At 41.9% G+C, this 22,187-nt stretch overlaps 1 protein-coding gene across 1 annotated transcript in view; it reads right to left on the bottom strand.

The window, feature by feature from the left end:
• The window catches only part of LOC113828881 (laminin subunit alpha-1), a 29,707-nt gene that overhangs the window by 327 nt on the left and 7,193 nt on the right, over positions 1-22,187 (bottom strand). Inside the window, exons 2-19 of the mRNA XM_070133450.1 lie at positions 21,908-22,150; positions 21,203-21,366; positions 19,580-19,676; positions 18,316-18,512; positions 16,152-16,248; positions 13,980-14,120; positions 12,477-12,593; positions 10,921-11,061; positions 9,457-9,611; positions 8,850-8,952; positions 8,160-8,261; positions 7,537-7,679; positions 6,628-6,713; positions 6,146-6,282; positions 5,405-5,619; positions 4,132-4,326; positions 2,373-2,493; positions 1,585-1,693 (exon numbers count right to left, since the gene is read on the bottom strand). Of these exons, the coding sequence (XP_069989551.1) occupies positions 1,585-1,693; positions 2,373-2,493; positions 4,132-4,326; positions 5,405-5,619; positions 6,146-6,282; positions 6,628-6,713; positions 7,537-7,679; positions 8,160-8,261; positions 8,850-8,952; positions 9,457-9,611; positions 10,921-11,061; positions 12,477-12,593; positions 13,980-14,120; positions 16,152-16,248; positions 18,316-18,512; positions 19,580-19,676; positions 21,203-21,366; positions 21,908-22,150 (2,563 nt within the window). The remainder of the gene's footprint in view (positions 1-1,584; positions 1,694-2,372; positions 2,494-4,131; positions 4,327-5,404; positions 5,620-6,145; positions 6,283-6,627; positions 6,714-7,536; positions 7,680-8,159; positions 8,262-8,849; positions 8,953-9,456; positions 9,612-10,920; positions 11,062-12,476; positions 12,594-13,979; positions 14,121-16,151; positions 16,249-18,315; positions 18,513-19,579; positions 19,677-21,202; positions 21,367-21,907; positions 22,151-22,187) is intronic.

A 22,187-nucleotide genomic window follows, 5' to 3' on the forward strand; every position in this document is an offset into this window, starting at 1 on the left:
AATAGATAAATAAACATGTATATGTTGAATAAGTCACACCTTCAGGGAATTAAATAGATAAATAAACATGTATATGTTGAATATATATTGGTGAATAAATAATGTGTATACATAATATTAGTAAAGAAATTAATGAATGCATGTATATGTTGAATATATATTGGTGAATAAATAATTATATACATAATATTAGTAAATAAATTAATGAATGCATGTATATGTTGAATATATATTGGTGAATAAATAATGTGTATACATAATATTAGTAAATAAATACACGAATACATAATGATAATGAATAAGTATATTTAAAAATAAAATATATATGATGAAAATAAATGAAAAAATATACAATAATAATGAATAATAAAATGATATCATAATAGAAATAATAATTAGGTATATTGATAAAAAGATACGTAAGTATATAAACACTGAATATATATTGCTATGAGTATATGAGGATGATTGGATTATTATCATATACTAAGTTGAAATATATAAGGAGGATTGGATACTTTTATACTGATTTGGAATATATTTGGGCGATTAAGAATATAAAGGGCGTCTGGATCATACTTTTTTTGGAATATAAAATGACAATTGGATTCTAAAATATTTATATGAGTATATAAGAATGGCTAGATTATTATCATAAACTGATTTGTAAGATATAAGAACGATTGGATCATAGTATATCTTAAATTTGGAATATATATACACGATTAGACTCATATACTGATTTGGAAAATATAATTATGTTTCGATTTTCATATAGGGATTAGGAATATATAATGACGATTGGATTCTCTTGTCTAGAATTAATGAGAATGATTTGAATACCAAAATATATTACTATATGGAATATATTGAAGGGTAAAATGTCATATGTTAACTGGAATACAGTTCAGCGACAGGACACCATAATAAACTGAGTGGAATAAATTAATCCAACCATCACAATACACTGATTGCAACATTAATTCTTAATTCAATCTTAATTCAAAATAAAATAGACGATTTTTGGTTACCATATCAACTAGCCATCACTGCAGTTTCGTTCACAACTGACAACACACTATTTCTATTATCATTATCATTACTATTTTACTGTTTTTGTTTCACAGAAAGAAACAGATTGCATGGCAGTCGGAGTAACAACAAAGAGAAAATGAACAAGATAACCAAGTAAAATATAATTCAATTCAAATCTAATTTTATAGAATCACATGTAATTTAAAATGTAATATCAACATTTAAGAAAAATCAAATTTAAATAACAGAATCTAGATTGATTCAAATTCAAATAACAAAGTGTAAATCTAATCAAAAATAACAAAACATAAACTGATCAAAAGAACAAGACTAAACATACTATCTTAAATAACAAAACAATAAGTAGGCGAAAAAAATCTTCAACAAACCAAAACCAAAAAGGGACAAAAAAGTGCCACTTTTCATTTTTAAATAATCCTAATAATTATCTAAATAAAAGATAAAAAAAAGAAACTAATAAAACAACGAAACGAAATTCCTCAACAAACGCATAAAAAGTAAATAAAAAAATAATAGTCACGTGCTTACCCGGATTACAAGGGCACTGGCCCGTGAAGGGATCGCAGATGGCACTCGAGGATCCCTCGGGGTGGCACTGGCACGCGGGGCAGCCCTCGTTCACGCCCCCGTGGCCGCTCTGGGGGGAGGGGGAGGGGGGGAAGGGGCAGATGAGGCGAGGAAGGAAAGTTCTCGGGGTTTTATGTGTTTTTATTTTCTTGTTTAATTGTTTGATTTCGTTTTATGTTTTTGTTTTGGTGTTTTTTTGGTCGTTTGTGTGTTTGTTTGCTTGTTGTTGAGTCATTTTTGTTCTATTGTTGCTTCTTTTTCTTCTTAAGTAATGGACATTTGTTTATGACTTTCTGTTTGCTTGTTTGTTTTTGTTTTGTTCTAAGTTGTGTTGATTTTTCTATTTCTAAATTAGACCTGTTTATGAATTCTTTGTTTTATGACATCATTCCTTTTTCTTACAGAACAGTAATTTATTTATTTCCTTTCATATTTTTCCTATCACCAAATAAAGAGAAACTAAATAAAAAAAAACAAAGACTTTAAACAAAACAGAAAAAGGAGATACAGAAAAAATAGACTTCTCTCCCAAACCAAAGATAAAAAGAATTAAAGAGAAATTAACTAATCCTAAATAAAGAATAAATAAATGAATGAATAAATAAATAAATAAATAAATAAATAAATACATAAATAAATGAATGAATAAACAATTGGATAGATAGACAGACAGATAAACAGATAGATAGATAGATATATCAATAATAAAAACACCGATACTATTAAACTGCAGATCTTCCGGCACTCACGATGCATCGGTCACACTGGCGCCCCGTGTAGAGCCTCTTGCACTGGCACTGGCCGCTCTCGGGGTGGCACTGGCCCGTCGCCGAGCCCTCGGGGTGGCACCCGCACCTGATGCACTGGCCCCTGTGGCACGGAGGGATAAGGGTCATGAGGAGGATAATGATTATGATAAGGATAATCAACGATAATGATTATGATAAGGATAGTTAATGATAATGATTATGATAATGATTATGATGATTATGATAAGGATAATTAATGACAATGATTATGATTAGGATAATTAATTATGATGATTATGATAAGGGTGAATAATTATGATGATTATGATAAGGATAATCAATGACAATGATTATGATAAGGATAATTAACGATATTGATTATGATAAGGATAATCAATGACAATGATTATGATAAGGATAATTAACGATATTGATTATGATAAGGATGGTTAATGATAATGATTATGATAAGGATAATCAAAGATAATGATAATAAGGATGATTAATGGTAATGATTACGATAAGGGTAATTAATTACATTGATTATAATAATGATAACGATAATCGCAATGACGAGGATAGTGATAATAGATGATAATAATGATAATGATAACGACAATGACGACTAATGTGAGAAATCGCACACATGTATAACATTATGTATCGTACAAAAGGAAAATGCAACAATAAATAAAAAAGAAGATGAAGGAGAAGAAGAAGAAGAAAGAAGAGAAAAGGAACAAGAACAAGAAAAAAATCACAAAACCAATAAGAAAAGGAAAAGATAAAAGGGGAAAATAAAGAAGAAAAAAAGAGTAAAAAAACGAGAAAGACACAAGAAAACAATAATGATAACAAGAAATATCTTTAGAAGCAGCAAGCATGTCCCAGCCTGACCTATTGAGATTTAAAAAAAAAATAGAAAGAGAAAATTAAACGAAAACGAAAATTGAAAAAAAACACGAAAATAAGAAAAACATTACGACGAAAAGATTGAACTCTTGGGATCGGAAAAGATGGAAGAAAAGAGAAAAGAAAAAGAAGAAAAACAAGAAAATAAGAAAAACATCAAGACGAAAAGACCGACCTCTTGGGATCAGAAAATGACAAGAAAACAAACAAAACAAAAAGATAAAATTGAAAAAAAACGAAAATAAGAAAAACGTCAAGCCTCCAAGACCGACCTCTTGGAATCAGAAAATGACAGAAAACAAACAAAACAATAAAAGATTAACAAAACAAAACAAAAAAAAAAACATCAAGCCTCCACGACCGACCTCTTGGGATCAGAAAATGACAGAAGAAAACAAACAAAACAAAAAGATAAAAATGTAAAAAAAAAAACGAAAATAAGAAGAACATCAAGACAAAAAGACCGACCTCATCGGATCAGAAAATGACAATAAAAGAAGAAAATAAAAATAAAATTGAAAAAAACGAAAATAAGAAAAAACAAGAAAAGACCGACCTCTCGGGATCAGAAAATGACAGAAGAAAGAAAACAAACAAAACAAAAAGATAAAAAAAAAAAAAAAAAACTTCAAGCCTCCACGACCGACCTCTAGGGATCAGAAAATGACAGAAGAAAACAAACAAAACAAAAAGATAAAAAAAAAAAAAAAAACTTCAAGCCTCCACGACCGACCTCTTGGGATCAGAAAATGACAGAAGAAAACAAACAAAACAATAAAAGATAAACAAAACAATAAAAGATAAACAAAACAAAACAAAAAAAAAACATCAAGCTCCCACGACCGACCTCTTGGGATCCCCGTAGTGGTTCTCCTTGCAGCGCTCGCAGTGCCAGCCCGCAGTGTTGCCAACGCACTTGAGGCACTCGCCCGTCTGCCGGTCGCAGTTGTTCGTCTCGCGGAAGTCAAGGTTGCCATTGCACTCGCACGGCTGGCAGAAGTTGCCGGGCACCAGCGGGTTGCCGAAGTAGCCGTCGGCGCAGCTGGAGGGAGAGAGAGAGAGAGAGAGAGGTAGATTGAGAGAGGTAAATAGAGAGAGATTGATTGATTAAGAGAGAGAGAGACTTTTTTGACTTTGACACGTTTGTTGAGACGAAAGAGAAATTACATCTCATAGGGATGAAGTAACTTACAGAGAGAGAGAGAGAGAGAGAGAGAGAGAGAGAGAGAGAGAGAGAGAGAGAGAGAGAGAGAGAGAGAGAGAGAGAGAGAGAGACAGAGAGAGAGAGAGAGACAGAGAGAGACAGAGAGAGAGAGGGGGGAGAGCAATGAAGGTTGCTGTTCAATCCGATTTTGCTTGTGATGTCAAATTGCTTTTTTGAATTATTTAATTGGTAAGGGCTTGGCATGGGGGGAGGAGGGGGGAGGGAGGGAGAGAGATCAGATGATTTTTTTTGGGTGGTCTATGTTATGACATGCACATCATAACTTTTATTACTCGCTGTTGCAAGTTTCATGATGAGTGTGTGGTGGGAGGGAAGGAGTTGGAGGAAGGCGTTCATTACTTTGAAAAAGCTGTTCGACAAAAATATCAACAAAGTGCTGTATAACGTATCATAGTCAACAAACGGTCAATATAAACCCTAAGGCAAAGGTAATATTACTAAGGTAATATCATTATTTTCCTATTAACATCATCTGTAATAGCAAAATGATATTGAATAAGTCATTAACTAACTAGACAAACAAGCAAGGTATACGACAAAATCAACAAACAATTAAATGCATAACAAATTAGCAAATAAAAGGCCAGATAAATTAATAGATAATGAATAAACAACCAGATAAATTAATAAATGAATAAACAACCAAAAAATTTAATAAATTATGAATAAACAACCAAATCAATTAATAAACATATCAATAATCCAAATAAACTAGAATCCCCATCAAAACCACAAACATCTAATCAGTGAACTAGGACACGAAATGAACATATGATTCGACAGACAAACAGACTTTGCCATTTTTTCTACTTTTGGGATTTTATTACTTCTGGCCTTTATCTCATTATAAATGGACTGAATAATTATTATCATCATCATTATCATCACGCCCTACGTCTCGCATCGGGGGCCCTCGTAGCCGGCGGGGCACTGGCACTTGTACCCGCCGAGGTCGAGGTCGGGCACGCAGCGGGGGGTGAAGTGGTTGTCGCCGAGGGCCAGCGGGCACGCGCACGGCTGGCACGCGTCGGGGGTGCCGAGGGCGGGGTCGCCGAAGTAGCCGGCCTTGCAGCGCTCGCAGTGCACGCCCACGGTGTTGTGCTGGCACTCCTGGGGGTGGGCGGAGGGGGGGAGGGGAAGGGGAGGGGTTAGAATGGGTGGTGTTTGTTTTGTTTTTGTTTTTTCTCGGGTGAGGAAGGAATGTAGAGTGAGTGGTGAGTAGAGAATCGTTTTATCTTTAATCTATCTCGTCATCACTTATCTCTCTAGTCATCAATCATTTTTACATTCTCTTCCCTCAACCCTCACACACAACATTCCTGTTATAATCACCTTTATCATCATTAATATCATCATCATCATCATTATTATCATTACCATCACCACTATCGTTACTATCAATATTCCTATCCTTATTACCATCATTATCATCCTCCTCATCAACATCATCATCACTATTATCACTATCAACATTATTATCGCCATCACAATCACCTATCAATATTATTATCCTTATTACCATCATTATCCTCCTCATCAACATCATCATCACTATCCTTACCATCAACATTACAATCGCCATCACAGTCACCACCACCCCCCACCCCCCACCCCCACCCCCCACCACCCCACTCACCCCGCAGGCGCCCGTGAAGGGGTCGCAGGCGTCGACGTGGCCGTTGCACTCGCACCTCCTGCACTCGCCGCCGAAGATGGTGTTGTTGACGCGCCGATACCCTGGCTCGCAGGATTCGCACGAGAGGCCCGTGTACCCTGGGGGAGTAAGGGGGAGTAAGGGGGAGTAAGGGGTAAATGGGGTAGGGCGGGGTCAGAGGGAAAAGGGGGGGGGGAAGATTTCTTTTGAGGGGGATATGAGGTTTTATTCTAATTTTTTTTCTTGTCATATTTCCTTTGTTCATTCTATATTTTTATTGTTACTGTCATTTTCATCTATCTATTTTACTTTTATTAGGGGGAGGCTTTGAGAATTTCCTTTTTGTTTACACATATATATATACTTCTTTTGGGGAGAGAATAAGGGTTGGGGGGGGGGCTTAAAATCACTATTGGGTAATTTTGATTTTTGGAATTGGAGTCAGAAGACGGCGGCCAACTCACCCGGGGGACAGTTGCACCTCTCGACGGCGCCCGTCACCAGGGTGGCCGTGCCCTCCTTGCCGTACTCCAGGATCACGTCGTGGAGGCTGGTCGCGCGAGGGAGAGAGGGAGAGAGGGAGAGAGGGAGGGAAGGAGGGGGGAGGGAGGGAGAGAGGGAGAGAGGGAGAGAGGGACGGAGGGAGGGAGGGAGAGAGGGAGAGAGGGAGAGAGGGAGAGAGGGAGAGAGGGAGAGAGGGAGAGAAGGAGGGAGGGAGGGAGGGAGGGAGAGAGGGAGAGAAGGACGGAGGGAGGGAGGGAGGGAGAGAGGGAGGGAGGGAGGGAGGGAGGGAGGGAGGGAGGGAGGGAGGAGAGGGAGAGAGAGAGGGAGGGAGGGAGGGAAGGAAGGAAGGAAGGAGGGAAGGAGGGAAGAAGGGAAGGAGGGAAGGAGAGAGGGAGAGAGGGAGAGAGGGAAAGGGAGAGGAGGGGGGGGAAAGGGAGAGAAGAGTTAATTATGCATATTGTTATCTCGAAATTATTATACACTGGTATAATTGTACTGTCTAACCATCTAGAGCAGTGATTCTTAACCTTTTCTCATCAAAATGAATTTTATTATTTAATCGATTTTTTTTTTTTTTTTTTTTTTGTCTATTGAAAAGGATTCACACAACATTAATTTCGACGTTATAGTCTCTAAAGCCAGAAACGTTTGATCAAACACCGCAAATACCTTTACTGATCCATAAACGTGATAAAAAAGAACTCTTAGTTATAAGTTCAAAACCACTTCGCGTTTTCTCTCTTTCACTCTGATGAATCATACCTCGCACATCTTAATCTTACTCTCATTTATTTATCCATTTATCCTCATCTATTTATAGAAAACCCTTTCGACTAAGTTCCTGAATTCTGAGACTCTTCGCAACTCACACGCCCTCGACCTGCACGGTGTGGTATCGAGCTCGGATCATGAGGCTCTCCATCGAGCTCAGGATCTCCATCATCTGCCTCCTGGTGACGGCCTCCCCGCGGTAGGACGTCGACTGGGTCTTCGAGGTGATGTCAGTGATGTCCTGAAACGGGGGAGGATTTGATAAGCAGGGGAGTACATGGTGGTTTTGTAAGGTTATGAGCGACGGAATAGATAGCGAATGGAAGAAAAATGTATTTCTCATTTTTAATAGCTTTTATGTCTCATCTTCGTATTTCTTATTCGTTAATGAGCTGCGTCTAATACCCATTATATAGTGTCATAAACTTATGATACGCTCTATACATCCAAAAAATTTTGAATGAAAATCAGCTCCCATTTCAATTCTTATAGAGAACGAACTAACCCACAAATTCAACAGGACAGGAATGAAAATCCCCATCCACTTCAGTAAAAAAAAATAAGATAATAATAATAATAAACTAAACCGCAAAGCTACCAGGACTTCACGACAGAGACAACACGAAACAGATAATAAAATAATAATAATAAACTAAACCGCAAAACTACAGATAACAGAGACAACACGAAACAGAAAGATAAAATACAAAGAGCGCCTCACCTTCGGGAAGTGGAACCAGTCGTGCTCGTAGAAGGGGATCTCCAGCGTGGCTTTCCGACCTCGGTGCGAGTTGTCCCCGTAGGCTATGCGGTAGCCGGCGCCCTGGGGACACGGGCGGGGGGATAAGGGCGTGTGAATGCAGGAAACGTTGCCAAGACGACAAGGGGTAAGTGCGAAATACGTCGGGGTGGTGATCCATATATTAATAAGCAAGTCAGAATGATAAGAACTGTTTGTTAATGCATAATATGAAAGGGAATGGTGATAACGAATGCATTCTACGACGGAATGATAATTAGTTTATGAATGAACTGTATTCATGTTGACAAATGCAGAAAGGTATGAATGAGAATGAATATCTTCACGATACAACAGACGTATTGTATTGTGATGATATTCATCCTTATTAATACCGTTCTACAAAGTTTATGAATGCAACATAAATAGAGATGTTAATATACGTACGATTGCAAACAAAGATAACAAAAAATATCCTTCCAAACGATACACATTTTCAATAAATAAACAAACAAAGAAATGAATAAAATAAATAAACAAAGGTACGATTGCAAACAAAGATAACAAAATATCCTTCCAAACGATGCACCTTTTCAATAAATAAACAAACAAAGAAATGAATCAAATAAATAAACATAGAATCTACAAAAAAAAACACCTTCAAAGACGCACCTCGATGATGACGTCAGGACATCGCGTGGGCCTTCCTGACGTGTCTCCTCGAAGCCGGACCCAAGACACCTTCACCGTCAGCGTCTGCCCGTAGGAGGTCATCCTGGGGGAGGGGGGGGGTAGAGTTAGTGTCATTTTATCCTTTTCTGTCTTTATTCTCTTTCGTCTCTCGTCGTTCATCACTCTGTCGCTTTGTCCTTTTCTGTCATCTCTCATGTCTTTCGTTTCTCATCGTTCATCACTCTCCTTTCATCTCTTTTCGCTCATTTCATTACTGGCCCTTCTTCTCTCTCATCTCTTATCTTTCAACTCCCTCTTCTCTCCTGTCTCCAACAACACACCAGAGACCCTCCTCCAAGCCCACCACATCCTCCACCACAATCCACCCCCTGCCCACCTCAGGCTACGCCAGAGACCCACCTCCAAACTCACCACACACCCCACAACCCACCTCCGCCCACGCCCCAACCCACCTCCAAGCCAACCACATCCCCCACCACATCCCCCACCACAACCCACCCCCCTGCCCACCTCCACCCCCACCACAACCCACCCCCACCACATCCCACGCCCCAACCCCACCTTCCGCCCACGCCCCCAAACCCACCTCCTGCCCAGGTACTCCTGAGGGGCGAGCCAGTAGTAGGCCTCGAAGAAGCCCATGTCGTCGTGGGCGATGTGGACGTCGGTTCCCTCGCGCGCCGCCGCCACCACGCGCTTGAGGGAGAGGTCCGCCACGCTCCAGTTCTCGTGCTCCACCACCTGGGGAAGGGAGAGAGGGGGGGGGTTAGTATTTTCTGTTGTTATTATTATTTTAATTAATTATTACAAGCTGGTGAAGGGAGGGGGCTTAGCATTTTCTGTTGTTAATATTCATATTATTTTATTATTACAACCGGGGGGAGGGGAGGGGGGGGTTAGCATTTTCTGTAGTTATTATTCTTATTATTTTATTATTACAGCCTGGAGAAGGGAGGGGGAGGGGGGTTAGCATTTTCTGTAGTTATTATTCTTATTATTTTATTATTACAGCCTGGAGAAGGGAGGGGGAGGGGGGTTAGCATTTCCTGTATTTTCTGTTGTCATTATTCTTAATTTATTTTATTTTCATTGCAACCTGGGGAAGGGAGGAGGGGGGGGGGCTTAGCATTTTCTGTTATTATTCTTATCAATTTATTTTCATTGCAACCTGGGGGAAGGGAGGGAGGGTTTAGCATTTTCTGTTGTTATTATTCTTATTATTTTATTATTACAACCTGGAGAAGGGAGGGGGAGGGGGGGGTTAGCATTTCCTGTATTTTCTGTAGTTATTCTTTTTAATTTATTTTCATTACAACCTGGGGGAAGGGAGGGGGGCTTAGCATTTCCTGTAGTTATTATTATTTTATCATTACAACCTGGGGGAAGGGAGGGAAAGTTCATTATTTTCTGTATTTATTATTCTTATCAATTCATTTTCATTACAACCTGGGGAAGGGAGGGGGGCTTAGCATTTTCTGTTATTATTCTTATTAATCTCTTGTTATTACTTTAAGAATTTCTGTCTTTCTTGTTTGTATGTTCGTTTTTTTTCCTTCTTTCTCAGCTCCTGTTCACTTATAACATATATAGGGAAGTGTTCTTTGCTAAGATTTCTTTGGTTAAAGCTTTTAGAATTTCTGTCGCTTTTGTTTATTAAGAATTTAAGATTTTCATATCTCATTTCGTGCTGCACCACCTGCAAATAACTCACTAAATTATATACATAAGATTTCAAATTGCAGTATCTCCAACCCATGTAAAAGAAAAAAGAGACACATAAATAATCTATGGCTTCTACGTAACACAGTTAAAGCAACATAGCGATTTCTTTTTTTTTTTTTTTGGGGGGGGGGGGGTATATTCGTTTTTTTATTTCTTTCTTTCTTCTAATTCTCCTTTTTCTCTTCCCCCTCATTCCTCAACCTCTCCTTCTCCTTCTCTTTCTCATTCACTTTTTTTCCTTCTCCTTCTCCTTCCCCCTTCTCCTTCACTCCTTCTCTCCTTCTCCTTCAATTCCACCTCCTCCTCCTTCGCTTTATCTCCTACCCACCGTGTAGACCGCCAGCGCCGCCGCCCCGCAAGCGTTGGTGACCCCGTTGCAGTAGCAGGGCGTGCAGCCGACGGGGTTGTGGGCGTCCAGGTGGAAGTGTCCGGGCGCGCAGGTGTCGCAGCGTGGACCTCGCACGTTCGGCTGCGGGGAGAAGAAGTGTTGTTATTGGGTGACAACTGAGATGTTTGTCTATTTCTATCTCTATGTCTATTTCTATCTCTATGTCTATTTCTATCCCTATCTTCATTGTCTATTTCTATCTCTATGTCTATTTCTATCCCTATCTTCATTGTCTATTTCTATCTCTATGTCTATTTCTATCCCTATCTTCATTGTCTGTTTCTATCTCTATGTCTATTTCTATCCCTATCTTCATTGTCTATTTCTATCTCTATGTCTATTTCTATCCCTATCTTCATTGTCTGTTTCTATCTCTATGTCTATTTCTATCCCTATCTTCATTGTCTATTTCTATCTCTATGTCTGTTTCTATCCCTATCTTCATTGTCTGTTTCTATCTCTATGTCTATTTCTATCCCTATCTTCATTGTCTATTTCTATAGCTATGTCGAATTCTGTCCCTATCTTTATCTCTGTATCTATATTCATCTGCGCATCTATCAATCTAATTATCAATCGTCAATCTATATTTATATATTCATACATATTTGCCTGTCCCTCTGACAGACCAAAATGGTAATGACAACAATAATCAAACGAAACATTGAAAATACAAGCTACAAACACTTCGTATGTAAGCTATAGTAACCTAGATAATTTATAAACAAATATAACAAAAATAAGTTGAAATCAAAGACAGATGAAGAGAACGAAATCTGATCACTACTTACTTCCCTGTCAATTGCTATGAAACGCGACCTGAGATGCAACCCTCTCTCTATATCTACATCTCTCTCTCTCTCTCTCTCTCTCTCTCTCTCTCTCTCTCTCTCTCTCTCTCTCTCTCTTTCTCTTTCTCTTTCTCTTTCTCTTTCTCTTTCTCTTTCTCTTTCTCTTTCTCTTTCTCTTTCTCTTTCTCTCTCTCTCTCTCTCTCTCTCTCTCTCTCTCTCTCTCTCTCTCTCTCTCTCTCTCTCTTTCCTTTTTACATATAGATGGCTTCACAAATCATTAGTCACCAGGTAGCCATTTAGTAGGTCCATCAGTCTCACCTGCTGAATGGGTTATTATCTCTTCCACTATCATTATTATAACGTTATTAACAACAATAACAGGAACAAAAAGAAAGGAATCTTCCCAAGGAAGAACAGGGTAGGCAGGTGAGTCAAGTTGGTTTAATTATTTATTTATTTATTTGCGATTAAATACTTTGGACCCTTCTATCTATAAACAACGCTAATATATCAAAGTCACAATTGACTCACCATATCTGCTTCCACAACTCCTATTATCAACGGATTACCTCTGGTCGATCGACATGCTCCGACATCTTTGCAGAACTGCCCAATCCTTCAATCAATCAATCCTAACGGAACAAGCCCATCCTTCAACCAATCCACCAGCATCGGCGGCCTAAGCGTGACTGCGGACGACTCACCTTACAGATGCATTCGCCGTCACACTCCTCGTTGACGGAGCCCGCCCTGTCGCACGGGCAGGGTTCACAGGCAGGGTAGCGTCGATAACCCTTGGCACAGTGGTCACAGCGAGGTCCCTGTTAGTGAGAGAGGTTTTTTTTTAGTAATTATACAGAGACTGGGGTGAGGCGATGATTATTTTATTTTGTAAATAAAAAAATGGAAATGGAAACCATCAAAATAACTGCATGGATCGACCTTCTTATAATCTGCTTAAATAAACAAGTTTCCCCTAAAAATTGAGATCAGAGAAAACTATCATTACAGAGAAAACGATGATCGTCTACTATTTTAAGGGTAACTACGATAAAAATCTACTGTCGGCCGATTAGAAAGAAAATTTCATCTAAATCCAATTCTCATCGTGATTTAAATCCAATTATCATAGTGATAACACACTAAATCACTGTATGATGAATTCCAAAGAATAGACTATTGATGATTTACCTATAATTACCACATATTAAATAACAAACTTAAGAAATGCGGCAATTAATTGATTCAATTACTATGTGATGTATTACAGCCTAATGACAACTAACAAATACACGACAAATAACCTCTATAAAAATTATATTTCTCAATCCTCCACTATCCAAAAAACAAACTCATTTCCCGCCCCGTTCCATGGGCCATCTCTCCCTTCTATCGCCTCTTCTCTCGTTTTTTCTCTTTCCTTTTCCCATCTTCCTTCCTTCCTTCCTTTTCTTTTTCCTGCAAGATCTTTTGCCTTTTTTCTTTCCCCTTCCTCTTTCGTTCTTCCTTTTCTCTTCTATCCTCGTCCCTCCTCTTCTGTCTCCTACCTTACTCCTCCTTCCTGCCACAGCCTAATGCTTGCTCAATCCTCCTTCTTTATCTCTCCCATTTCCCTCCTCTCTCTCCTCCTTCTCCTTTCTCCTTTCCATCTCCCCTATTCCTTTGTTGCCTTTCCTACTATTTACGTCCTCGCTCTTCCTTCCTCCTTTGCTCCCTTTCCATTCCCTCTCCCTCTTCTTTCCTCTTCTTTCTCCTGGCTCTAGAATCCTTCCTTTCTTTCATTTCTCTCTCCGTCTTACCCTTTTTCTCTTCCCTCTTAACCTACCATTTCCTTTATTTCTCTTTCCGTCCTCCCAGTTTCCCCTGTTCCTCCACTACCTCCCTCATCCTCATCCTCCTCATCCACATCCTTTTTCCCTCCTCCTCCTCCTTATCCACCAACCTTTGATCCACCCCCTCCTCCATCCACCCCATGCTCCTCCCCCTTCTCCTCCTTCTCCTTCTTATTATCCTCCTCCTCCTCCTTCTCCCTCTTTCTCCTCCTCATCCTCCTCCTTCTTCTCCTTCTTCTCCTTCTCCTCCTCCTCCTTCTCCCTACTTACCTACCTACTTACCTACCTACTTACCTACCTACTTACCTACGCCTCCATCTACCTCCACCTCGCACCTCCTACCACCTCCTCCTCCTCCTCCTCCTCCAGACTCACCGCGAAGCCCTCCTTGCAGACGCAGGCGCCGGGGAAGAGTCCGAGGTTGAACTGGGTGTCGTCCTGCACGCACCGCCCCGTCGCGCCCGGTCCGGAGCAGTCGCAGGGGAGGCAGGGGCGGGGGGCGTCCGCGGCCACGCCCTGGGGGGGGGGGAGAGGTTCAGGTTATGGTTCTGTATGGGTTGTAGGGTTATTATTTATTCTTTTTCTTTTTTTTTTGTGTGTGTGAAGTTCAGGTTTTGGTTCTGTTTGGGTTTTAGTTTTTTTATTTATTCATTTGTTTTGTTGTTGTTGTTGTTTTTTTGTGTGTGATGTTCAGGTTATGGTTCTGTTTGGGTTGTAGGTTTATTATTTATTCATTTGTTTTTTGTGTGTGTGTGTGTGTGTGTGTGTGAAGTTCAGGTTATGGTTCTGTTTGGGTTGTAGGTTTATTATTTATTCATTTGTTTTGTTTTGTTTTTTTTTGTGTGTGTGAAGTTCTGTAGCGTAAATTGGGGTTGTGTTTCGTATGTTGTCCTGGGTGATTTTCCTGTCATATGTTTAGAATTCAAATATTTTTAAAATGTAAACCAAAATGTAAGATGGGTGGTTCATTACGTAATCTCTAAAAAAAAAAATCAGCCAAATCCATTTTCCTGTAAAATAATGTCCAACAAAGGTTATTCACAATTCGAATGATCCAGCTGCAAATAATAACCCAATTAAAACTTCTTTGTAACGTAAAGTATTAATCACACATTTCATGAAACAATAGAGTAAACACCTCATATTACTTTGCATATAATCCGGAGTAATATCACTTATACGTAGATCTTCAGAAAGCAAAATAAAATCATAACATTCATGATTTCCTGCCTATAACTCTTGACACACTCGTCTTTAAGCCTCACCTTCTGCGGCCTGTAGAAACCCCAATACACTTGAAATTTCAAACTTCTCCTTCCTACAACTAGAATACAAACACAAAACTCCACCCTTTATTAACATCTATTTATTAACATTTATTTATGCCTTCTGGACCCTCACAAATTCGTGTAAAAATCCTAACCCATCCTCTTTAAAAGCCTCTAAACTCCATTCTCCTTCGTCCTCCTTCTCCTTCCCTTTATTAACATTTATTTATTAACATTTATTTATGCCTTCTAGACCCTCAAAAGGTCAAATAAAAATCCTAACCCATCCTCTTTATCGAGAAAAAAAAACTCACTCCATCCTCCTTTGTCCTCCTTCTCCTTCCCTTTATTAACACTTATTTATTAACATGTATTTAAGCCTTCTAGACCCTCACAAATTCGTGTAAAAATCCTAATCCATCCTCTTTATCGAGAATAAAAGCAGAACTCCATCCTCCTTCGTCCTCCTTCTCCTTCCCTTTATTAACATTTATTCATTAACATTTATTTATGCCTTCTAGACCCTCAAAAAGTCAAATAAAAATACTAACCCACCCTCTTTATCGAGAATAAAATCCTCTGAACTCCAACCTCCTTCGTCCTCCTTCTCCTTCCCTTTATTAACATTTATTTATGCCTTCAAGACCCTCAAAAGGTCAAATAAAAATCCTAACCCATCCTCTTTATCGAGAAAAAAAACACTCCATCCTCCTTCGTCCTCCTTCTCCTTCCCCTTATTAACATTTATCTATTAACATTTATTTATATGCCTTCTAGACCCTCACAAATTCGTGTAAAAATCCTAACCCATCCTCTTTATCGAGAATAAAAGCCTCTATCCTCTATCCTCCTTCGTCCTCCTTCTCATTCCCTTTATTAACATTTATCTATTAACATTTATTTATATGCCTTCTAGACCCTCACAAATTCGTGTAAAAATCCTAACCCATCCTCTTTATCGAGAATAAAAGCCTCTATCCTCCATCCTTCGTCCGCCTTCTCCTTCCCTTTATTAACATTTATTTATTAACATTTATTTATGCCTTCTAGACCCTCACAAATTCGTGTAAAAATCCTAACCCATCCTCTTTATCGAGAATAAAAGCCTCAGAACTCCATCCTCCTTCGTCCTCCTTCTCCTTCCCTTTATTAACATCTATTTATGAACATTTATTTATATGCCTTCTAGACCCTCACAAATTCATGTAAAAATCCTAACCCATCCTCTTTAAAAGCCTCTATCCTCCATCCTCCTTCGTCCTCCTTCTCCTTCCCTCACCTGCGGCCTGTAGAAGCCCTCCTCACACCTCTCGCAGTTCACGCCCTCGGTGTTGTGCTCGCAGTCCAGGCAGACGCCGCCGCCCTCGTACTCGCCCCTGGGGAAAGAGTGGGTGATGAGAGTGGGTGGTGAGAGTGGGTGATGAAAGTGGGCGGTGAGAGTGGGCGTTCAGAGTGGGTGGTGAGAGTGGGCGTTCAGAGTGGGCGGTGAGAGTGGGCGTTCAGAGTGGGCGGTGAGAGTGGGTGGTCAGAGTGGGTGGTGAGAGTGGGCGTTCAGAGTGGGTGAGAGTGGGTGGTGAGAGTGGGTGGTGAGAGTGGGCGGTGAGAGTGGGCGTTCAGAGTGAGTGGTGAGAGTGGGCGGTGAGAGTGGGTGGTGAGAGTGGGCGGTGAGAGTGGGCGGTGAGAGTGGGCGGTGAGAGTGGGTGGTGAGAGTGGGCGGTGAGAGTGGGTGGTGAGAGTGGGCGTTCAGAGTGGGTGGTGAGAGTGGGCGTTCAGAGTGGGCGGTGAGAGTGGGCGTTCAGAGTGGGCGGTGAGAGTGGGTGGTGAGAGTGGGTGGTGAGAGTGGGCGTTCAGAGTGGGCGGTGAGAGTGGGTGGTGAGAGTGGGTGGTGAGAGTGGGCGGTGAGAGTGGGCGTTCAGAGTGAGTGGTGAGAGTGGGCGGTGAGAGTGGGTGGTGAGAGTGGGCGGTGAGAGTGGGCGGTGAGAGTGGGCGGTGAGAGTGGGTGGTGAGAGTGGGTGATGAAAGTGGGCGGTGAGAGTGGGCGTTCAGAGTGGGTGGTGAGAGTGGGCGTTCAGAGTGGGCGGTGAGAGTGGGCGTTCAGAGTGGGCGGTGAGAGTGGGTGGTCAGAGTGGGTGGTGAGAGTGGGCGTTCAGAGTGGGTGAGAGTGGGTGGTGAGAGTGGGTGATGAAAGTGGGCGGTGAGAATGGGCCTTCAGAGTGGGTGGTGAGAGTGGGTGGTGAGAGTGGGTGGTGAGAGTGGGCGTTCAGAGTGGGCGGTGAGAGTGGGTGGTGAGAGTGGGTGGTGAGAGTGGGCGGTGAGAGTGGGCGTTCAGAGTGAGTGGTGAGAGTGGGCGTTCAGAGTGGGTGGTGAGAATGGGCCTTCAGAGTGGGTGGTGAGAGTGGGTGATGAAAGTGGGCCGTGAGAGTGGGCGTTCAGAGTGGGCGGTGAGAGTGGGCGTTCAGAGTGGGTGGTGAGAATGGGCCTTCAGAGTGGGTGGTGAGAGTGGGTGGTGAGAGTGGGTGGTGAGAGTGGGTGGTCAGAGTGGGTGATGAGAGTGGGCGGTGAGAGTGGGCGTTCAGAGTGGGCGGTGAGAGTGGGCGTTCAGAGTGGGTGGTGAGAATGGGCCTTCAGAGTGGGTGGTGAGAGTGGGTGGTGAGAGTGGGTGGTGAGAGTGGGTGGTCAGAGTGGGCGTTCAGAGTGGGTGGTGAGAGTGGGCGGTGAGAGTGGGCGTTCAGAGTGGGTGATGAGAGTGGGCGGTGAGAGTGGGCTGTGAGAGTGGGCGTTCAGAGTGGGTGGTCAGAGTGGGCGTTCAGAATGGGGGGTGAGAGTGGGCGGTGAGAGTGGGCGGAAATTAATTCTCTTATTTTTTTATGAATTTATATTCAAATCAATTTACTTTTTTCACTCCATTAATGATATCATTTACACCAATGCAGTTAAATTTATCTGTTCACTTTCTTATTATATCTTGGATAATTCAGTGAACTTCTACTCAAATCGACTTAATATCATGAGTCCTAATTATATTCTATTTCATACAATTAATTTTCTATGCGGAATATTATCCATTCCACTATGATTTAGCTATGTTTTATCATAAAAAGTAATTATGGGAGTTTATTAGTTTATTATATCAATATCATTAAACACAAATATATCTAGAATGCACAGCACAAAGACAAAGACACAAACACACACACACACACACACACATCTGCACGCTCAAACACACACACACACACACATACACATACACATACACATACACATACACATACACATACACATACACATACACATACACATACACATACACATACACATACACATACACATACACACATACACATACACACACACACACACACACACACACACACACACACACACACACACACACACACACACACACACACACACACACACACACACGCACACACCCCGACCTCATATTCAGCGACAGCCTCTGCCGGGCGACCTCCTCGTCGTAGCGGCAGGCCTGGGCGTGGCCGTGGCACTGGCACTTCTCGCACACGCCGCCGTCGCTGAAGTTGCCGGCGCGCCACGGCTGCTGGTTGTAGAGCGGGCAGCACGAGTCGCAGTTGTCGCCGCACGTGTTGTGGACGCAGGAGCACCGCGACAGCTGGTGGGGGGGAGGGAGGGGAGGGGGAGGGGTTGTTAGTGTTGTGGAAGAGCTTGTTGTTGGGGAAGTTGTTGGTGGTGGTGGCATTGGGAATAATGGTGTTGTTGTTGGTGAAAATGGTGCGATTGTTGTTGGGTTTGATACTGTTGGGAATGCAATTATTGTTACGAATGCTGTTGTGGGGAATGTCTTTGTTATTGTGGTTGAGTATGTTGTTGTTGGGAAATTGACTGTTGTTACTTGGAATAAGTGCTGTTGCTCCGAGTTTTCGTGTACATGGTTGTGATATTCGCTGATAATGATGTGGGTTATTTTTGCTGCTGTTGCTGTTGTATTTCTAGAACTTTCTCTTGCTCTCCCTCTTTGTTTGTTGTACTGCGCGGGTGAGGTTGTTTGACTGTTGTTAATGCAGCTCTTCGTAAACCTGGGATTGTTGCGGTTATGACACCAAGGGAATCGATGAGGAAGAAATGGAGCTTCTTTTTTGTAAGTTATAACTTGTTATCTCTCCGTTTCACGTTTCTGTTGTTGTTGTTCATTTGTTATTTATTGTTGGTTTATGGAGACTTTAATTTCATTAGTGTGTCTTTCTGTTGTTGTTGTTCATTTGTTATTTATTGTTGGTTTATGGAGACTTTAATTTCATTAGTGTGTCTGTTTACTCAATTGTGTTAATTAGTGATTTCAATTGAACATCGCCAAGGAACAGCAGTCATGATCATATTTCAGTCAGTTGCAATAAAATATAATATACACCAATCCATACCTACAAAACAGATAAGCAAATACATCAAAAAGTAGGTAATAATGATAATGAGATAAATAAAGGAATAAAAAATCAAGAATGATAAGAATATCAACATAGAAAGAAACAAAGACAACAGCAATAATAATAATGATAATAATAATAATAATAATAATAATAATAATAATAATAATAATAATAATAATAATAATAACAATAATTATAATAACAACATCAACAACAACAATCTTATCAACAAAGAAATAATGCAGCTGAAGCGAGGTCAGAGGTCAGCGACCCCGCGACCCCGCCCGGCACTCACCCGCCCGTCCTCGTCGTCGGAAACGCAGTTGTCGGCGTGGCCGTGGCACACGCACCGCCCGCCGATGCTGATGTCCTTGATGGAGTAGAAATAGCGCCTGCAAAACGGCAGAGGGTGGGCGTGGTTGGGAGGGGGTTGAAATGCGATGATGGAGGAAGAGGAAAATGACGTATTTTGGGTAATGGTCAAAGTGAAGGTAAAATAGAAGGGAGGGTTTGGGGCTGAGGTGTATGGACTTTTTTTATTTTGATAAAAAAGGGGTCGAACAACAGCAGAGGGTGGGCGTGGTTGGGAGGGAGTTGAAAGTGGATGGTGGAGGAAGGGGAAAATGTATTTTATTTAGTGGTCAAGTGAAGAGGAAGGGATTGATTTGGGACTAAGGTGTTTGGACTTTTTTTTTTTTTTTTTTTTTGATAAAGAACAGGTGGAACAACAGCAGAGGGTGGGCGTGGTTGGGAGGGGGTTGAAAGTGGATGATGGAGGAAGGGGAAAATGTATTTTATTTAGTGGTCAAGTGAAAAGGGAAGGATGATTTTGGGATTAAGGTGTATGTACTTTTTTTTTTTTTTTTTTTTTTTTTTTTTTAATAAAGAACAGGTGGAACAACAGCAGAGTGTGGGCGTGGTTGGGAGGGAGTTGAAAGTGGATGATGGAGGAAGAGGAAAATGTCTTTTATTTAGTGGTCAAGTGATGGTAAAATGGAAGGGAGGATTTGGGGATAAGGTGTATGGACTTTTTTTTTTTGATAAAGAACAGGTGGAACAGCAGCAGAGAGTGGGCGTGGTTGGAAGGGAGTTGAAAGTGGATGATGGAGGAAGAGGAAAATGTCTTATTTTGGGTAATGGTCAAAGTGATGGTAAAAGGGAAGGGAGTATTTGGGACTAAGGTGTATGGACTTTTTTTTTTTTTTTTTTTTTTTTTTTTTTTTTTTTTTTTGATAAAGAACAGGTGGAACAACAGCAGAGGGTGGGCGGGCGTGGTTGGGAGGGGGTTGAAAGTGGATGATGGAGGAAGGGGAAAATGTATTTTTTATTTAGTGGTCAAGTGAAAAGGGAAGGGATGATTTGGGGCTAAGGTGTATGGACTTTTTTTTTTTTTTTTTTTTTTTTTTTTTTTATAAAGAACAGGTGGAACAGCAGCAGAGAGTGGGCGTGATTGGGAGGGAGTTGAAAGCGGATGATGGAGGAAGAGGAAAATGTCTTCTTTTGGGCAGTGGTCAAGTGAAGAGGGAAGGATGATGGGTCTAAGGTGTATGAAGTAAAAAAAAAAATAATAATAATAATAATAATAAAATCGGTTTCTTTGGATAAAGAAGAGGTGAAACAGCTATGATGGATTAAGTGTAAGATGTAGGACCAGAAAAATGGCGAGAGAAATGTTACTAAATCGCTGATCCAGAGACGAGGCGACAGCGATTGTATTCTACACATAAATTCCTTATAAAACAAAAGAATATAAGCCATAAAATGAAACGGCAAAGACTCTCTGGCAACGACAGGAAACCTCTCAAGCATCTGGCCGAAGAGAGAGCGAAAGCACCCGCGACCCAGAGGACGCCGCCCCCCTGCGCCGCCCACGTTCTGCCTGCGGGCGGCGCGGGGAGGGCGCCTGCTGGCCACTCACTTGGTGACGGAGGCGTCGGACTGCGAGGAGCGCCCCTGGAGGTCGCCGTGGAGCGTCCGGATCTTCTGGAGGCGCAGGCGGACGTAGCGAGCCTCCGTGAACTGCCTGAGGGCCTCCGAGGGGCCGGCGGATCCCGGGCGGCCGTTCACGAGGGACGTGTGGACCTGCGGAGGCAAGGAGGAGGAGGAGTCAAGGGGCTCCGAGCGGGACTCGACGGAGGAGGAGGAGGAGGAGGAAGAGGAGGAGGAGGAGGAGGAGGAGGAGGAGGAGGAGGAGGAGAAGAGGAGGAGAAGGAGGAGGAGAAGGAGGAGGGAGGAGGAGGAGGAGGAGGAGGAGGAGAAGAAGAAGAAGAAGAAGAAGAAGAAGAAGAAGGAAGAGGAGGAGGAGGAGGAGGAGGAGGAGGAGGAGGAGTAGGAGGAGGAGAAGGAGAAGGAGAAGGAGAAGGAGAAGGAAGGAGAAGGAGAAGGAGAAGGAGAAGGAGGAAGAAGAAGAGGACAGAGGAGAAGGAGGAGGAGGAGGAGGAGGAGGAAGAAGAAGAAGAAGAAGAAGAAGAAGAAGAAGAAAAAGAAGAAGAAGAAAAGGAAAATAAAATAGAAAGAATAATAAGAAGAAAGAGATGTAAAAAACATAATCATAACAAGAATAATAACAACACCAATAACAAACAAAGACCAAGAAAAGGGGACAACCTCCGGCCCGCCTCACCTCGCCGCCCTCGAGGGGGTTCAGCCTGGAGAAGTAGGAGGTGCAGATGACCTGCGTGTCGGTGGCGTAGGAGGGCCGACCGCGGGTGGCCTGCACGCCGTAGGCCGCCAGGCAATCGGCGTCGGAGAGGGCGTAGTACTGCCACGGCTCGAAGCGGCGCCCGTCCAGAGAGCGCTCCAGGACCCAGTTGCCGGGGCGCGGGGACACGGCGCTCTTGACGATCACGTAGGCCACCTGGTACACCTGGGGGGGAGGAGGGAGAGGAGGGCGTGAGTGAGGC

Source organism: Penaeus vannamei, chromosome 18 (genome assembly GCF_042767895.1).
Source record: "Penaeus vannamei isolate JL-2024 chromosome 18, ASM4276789v1, whole genome shotgun sequence".
Classification (NCBI taxonomy): domain Eukaryota; kingdom Metazoa; phylum Arthropoda; class Malacostraca; order Decapoda; family Penaeidae; genus Penaeus; species Penaeus vannamei.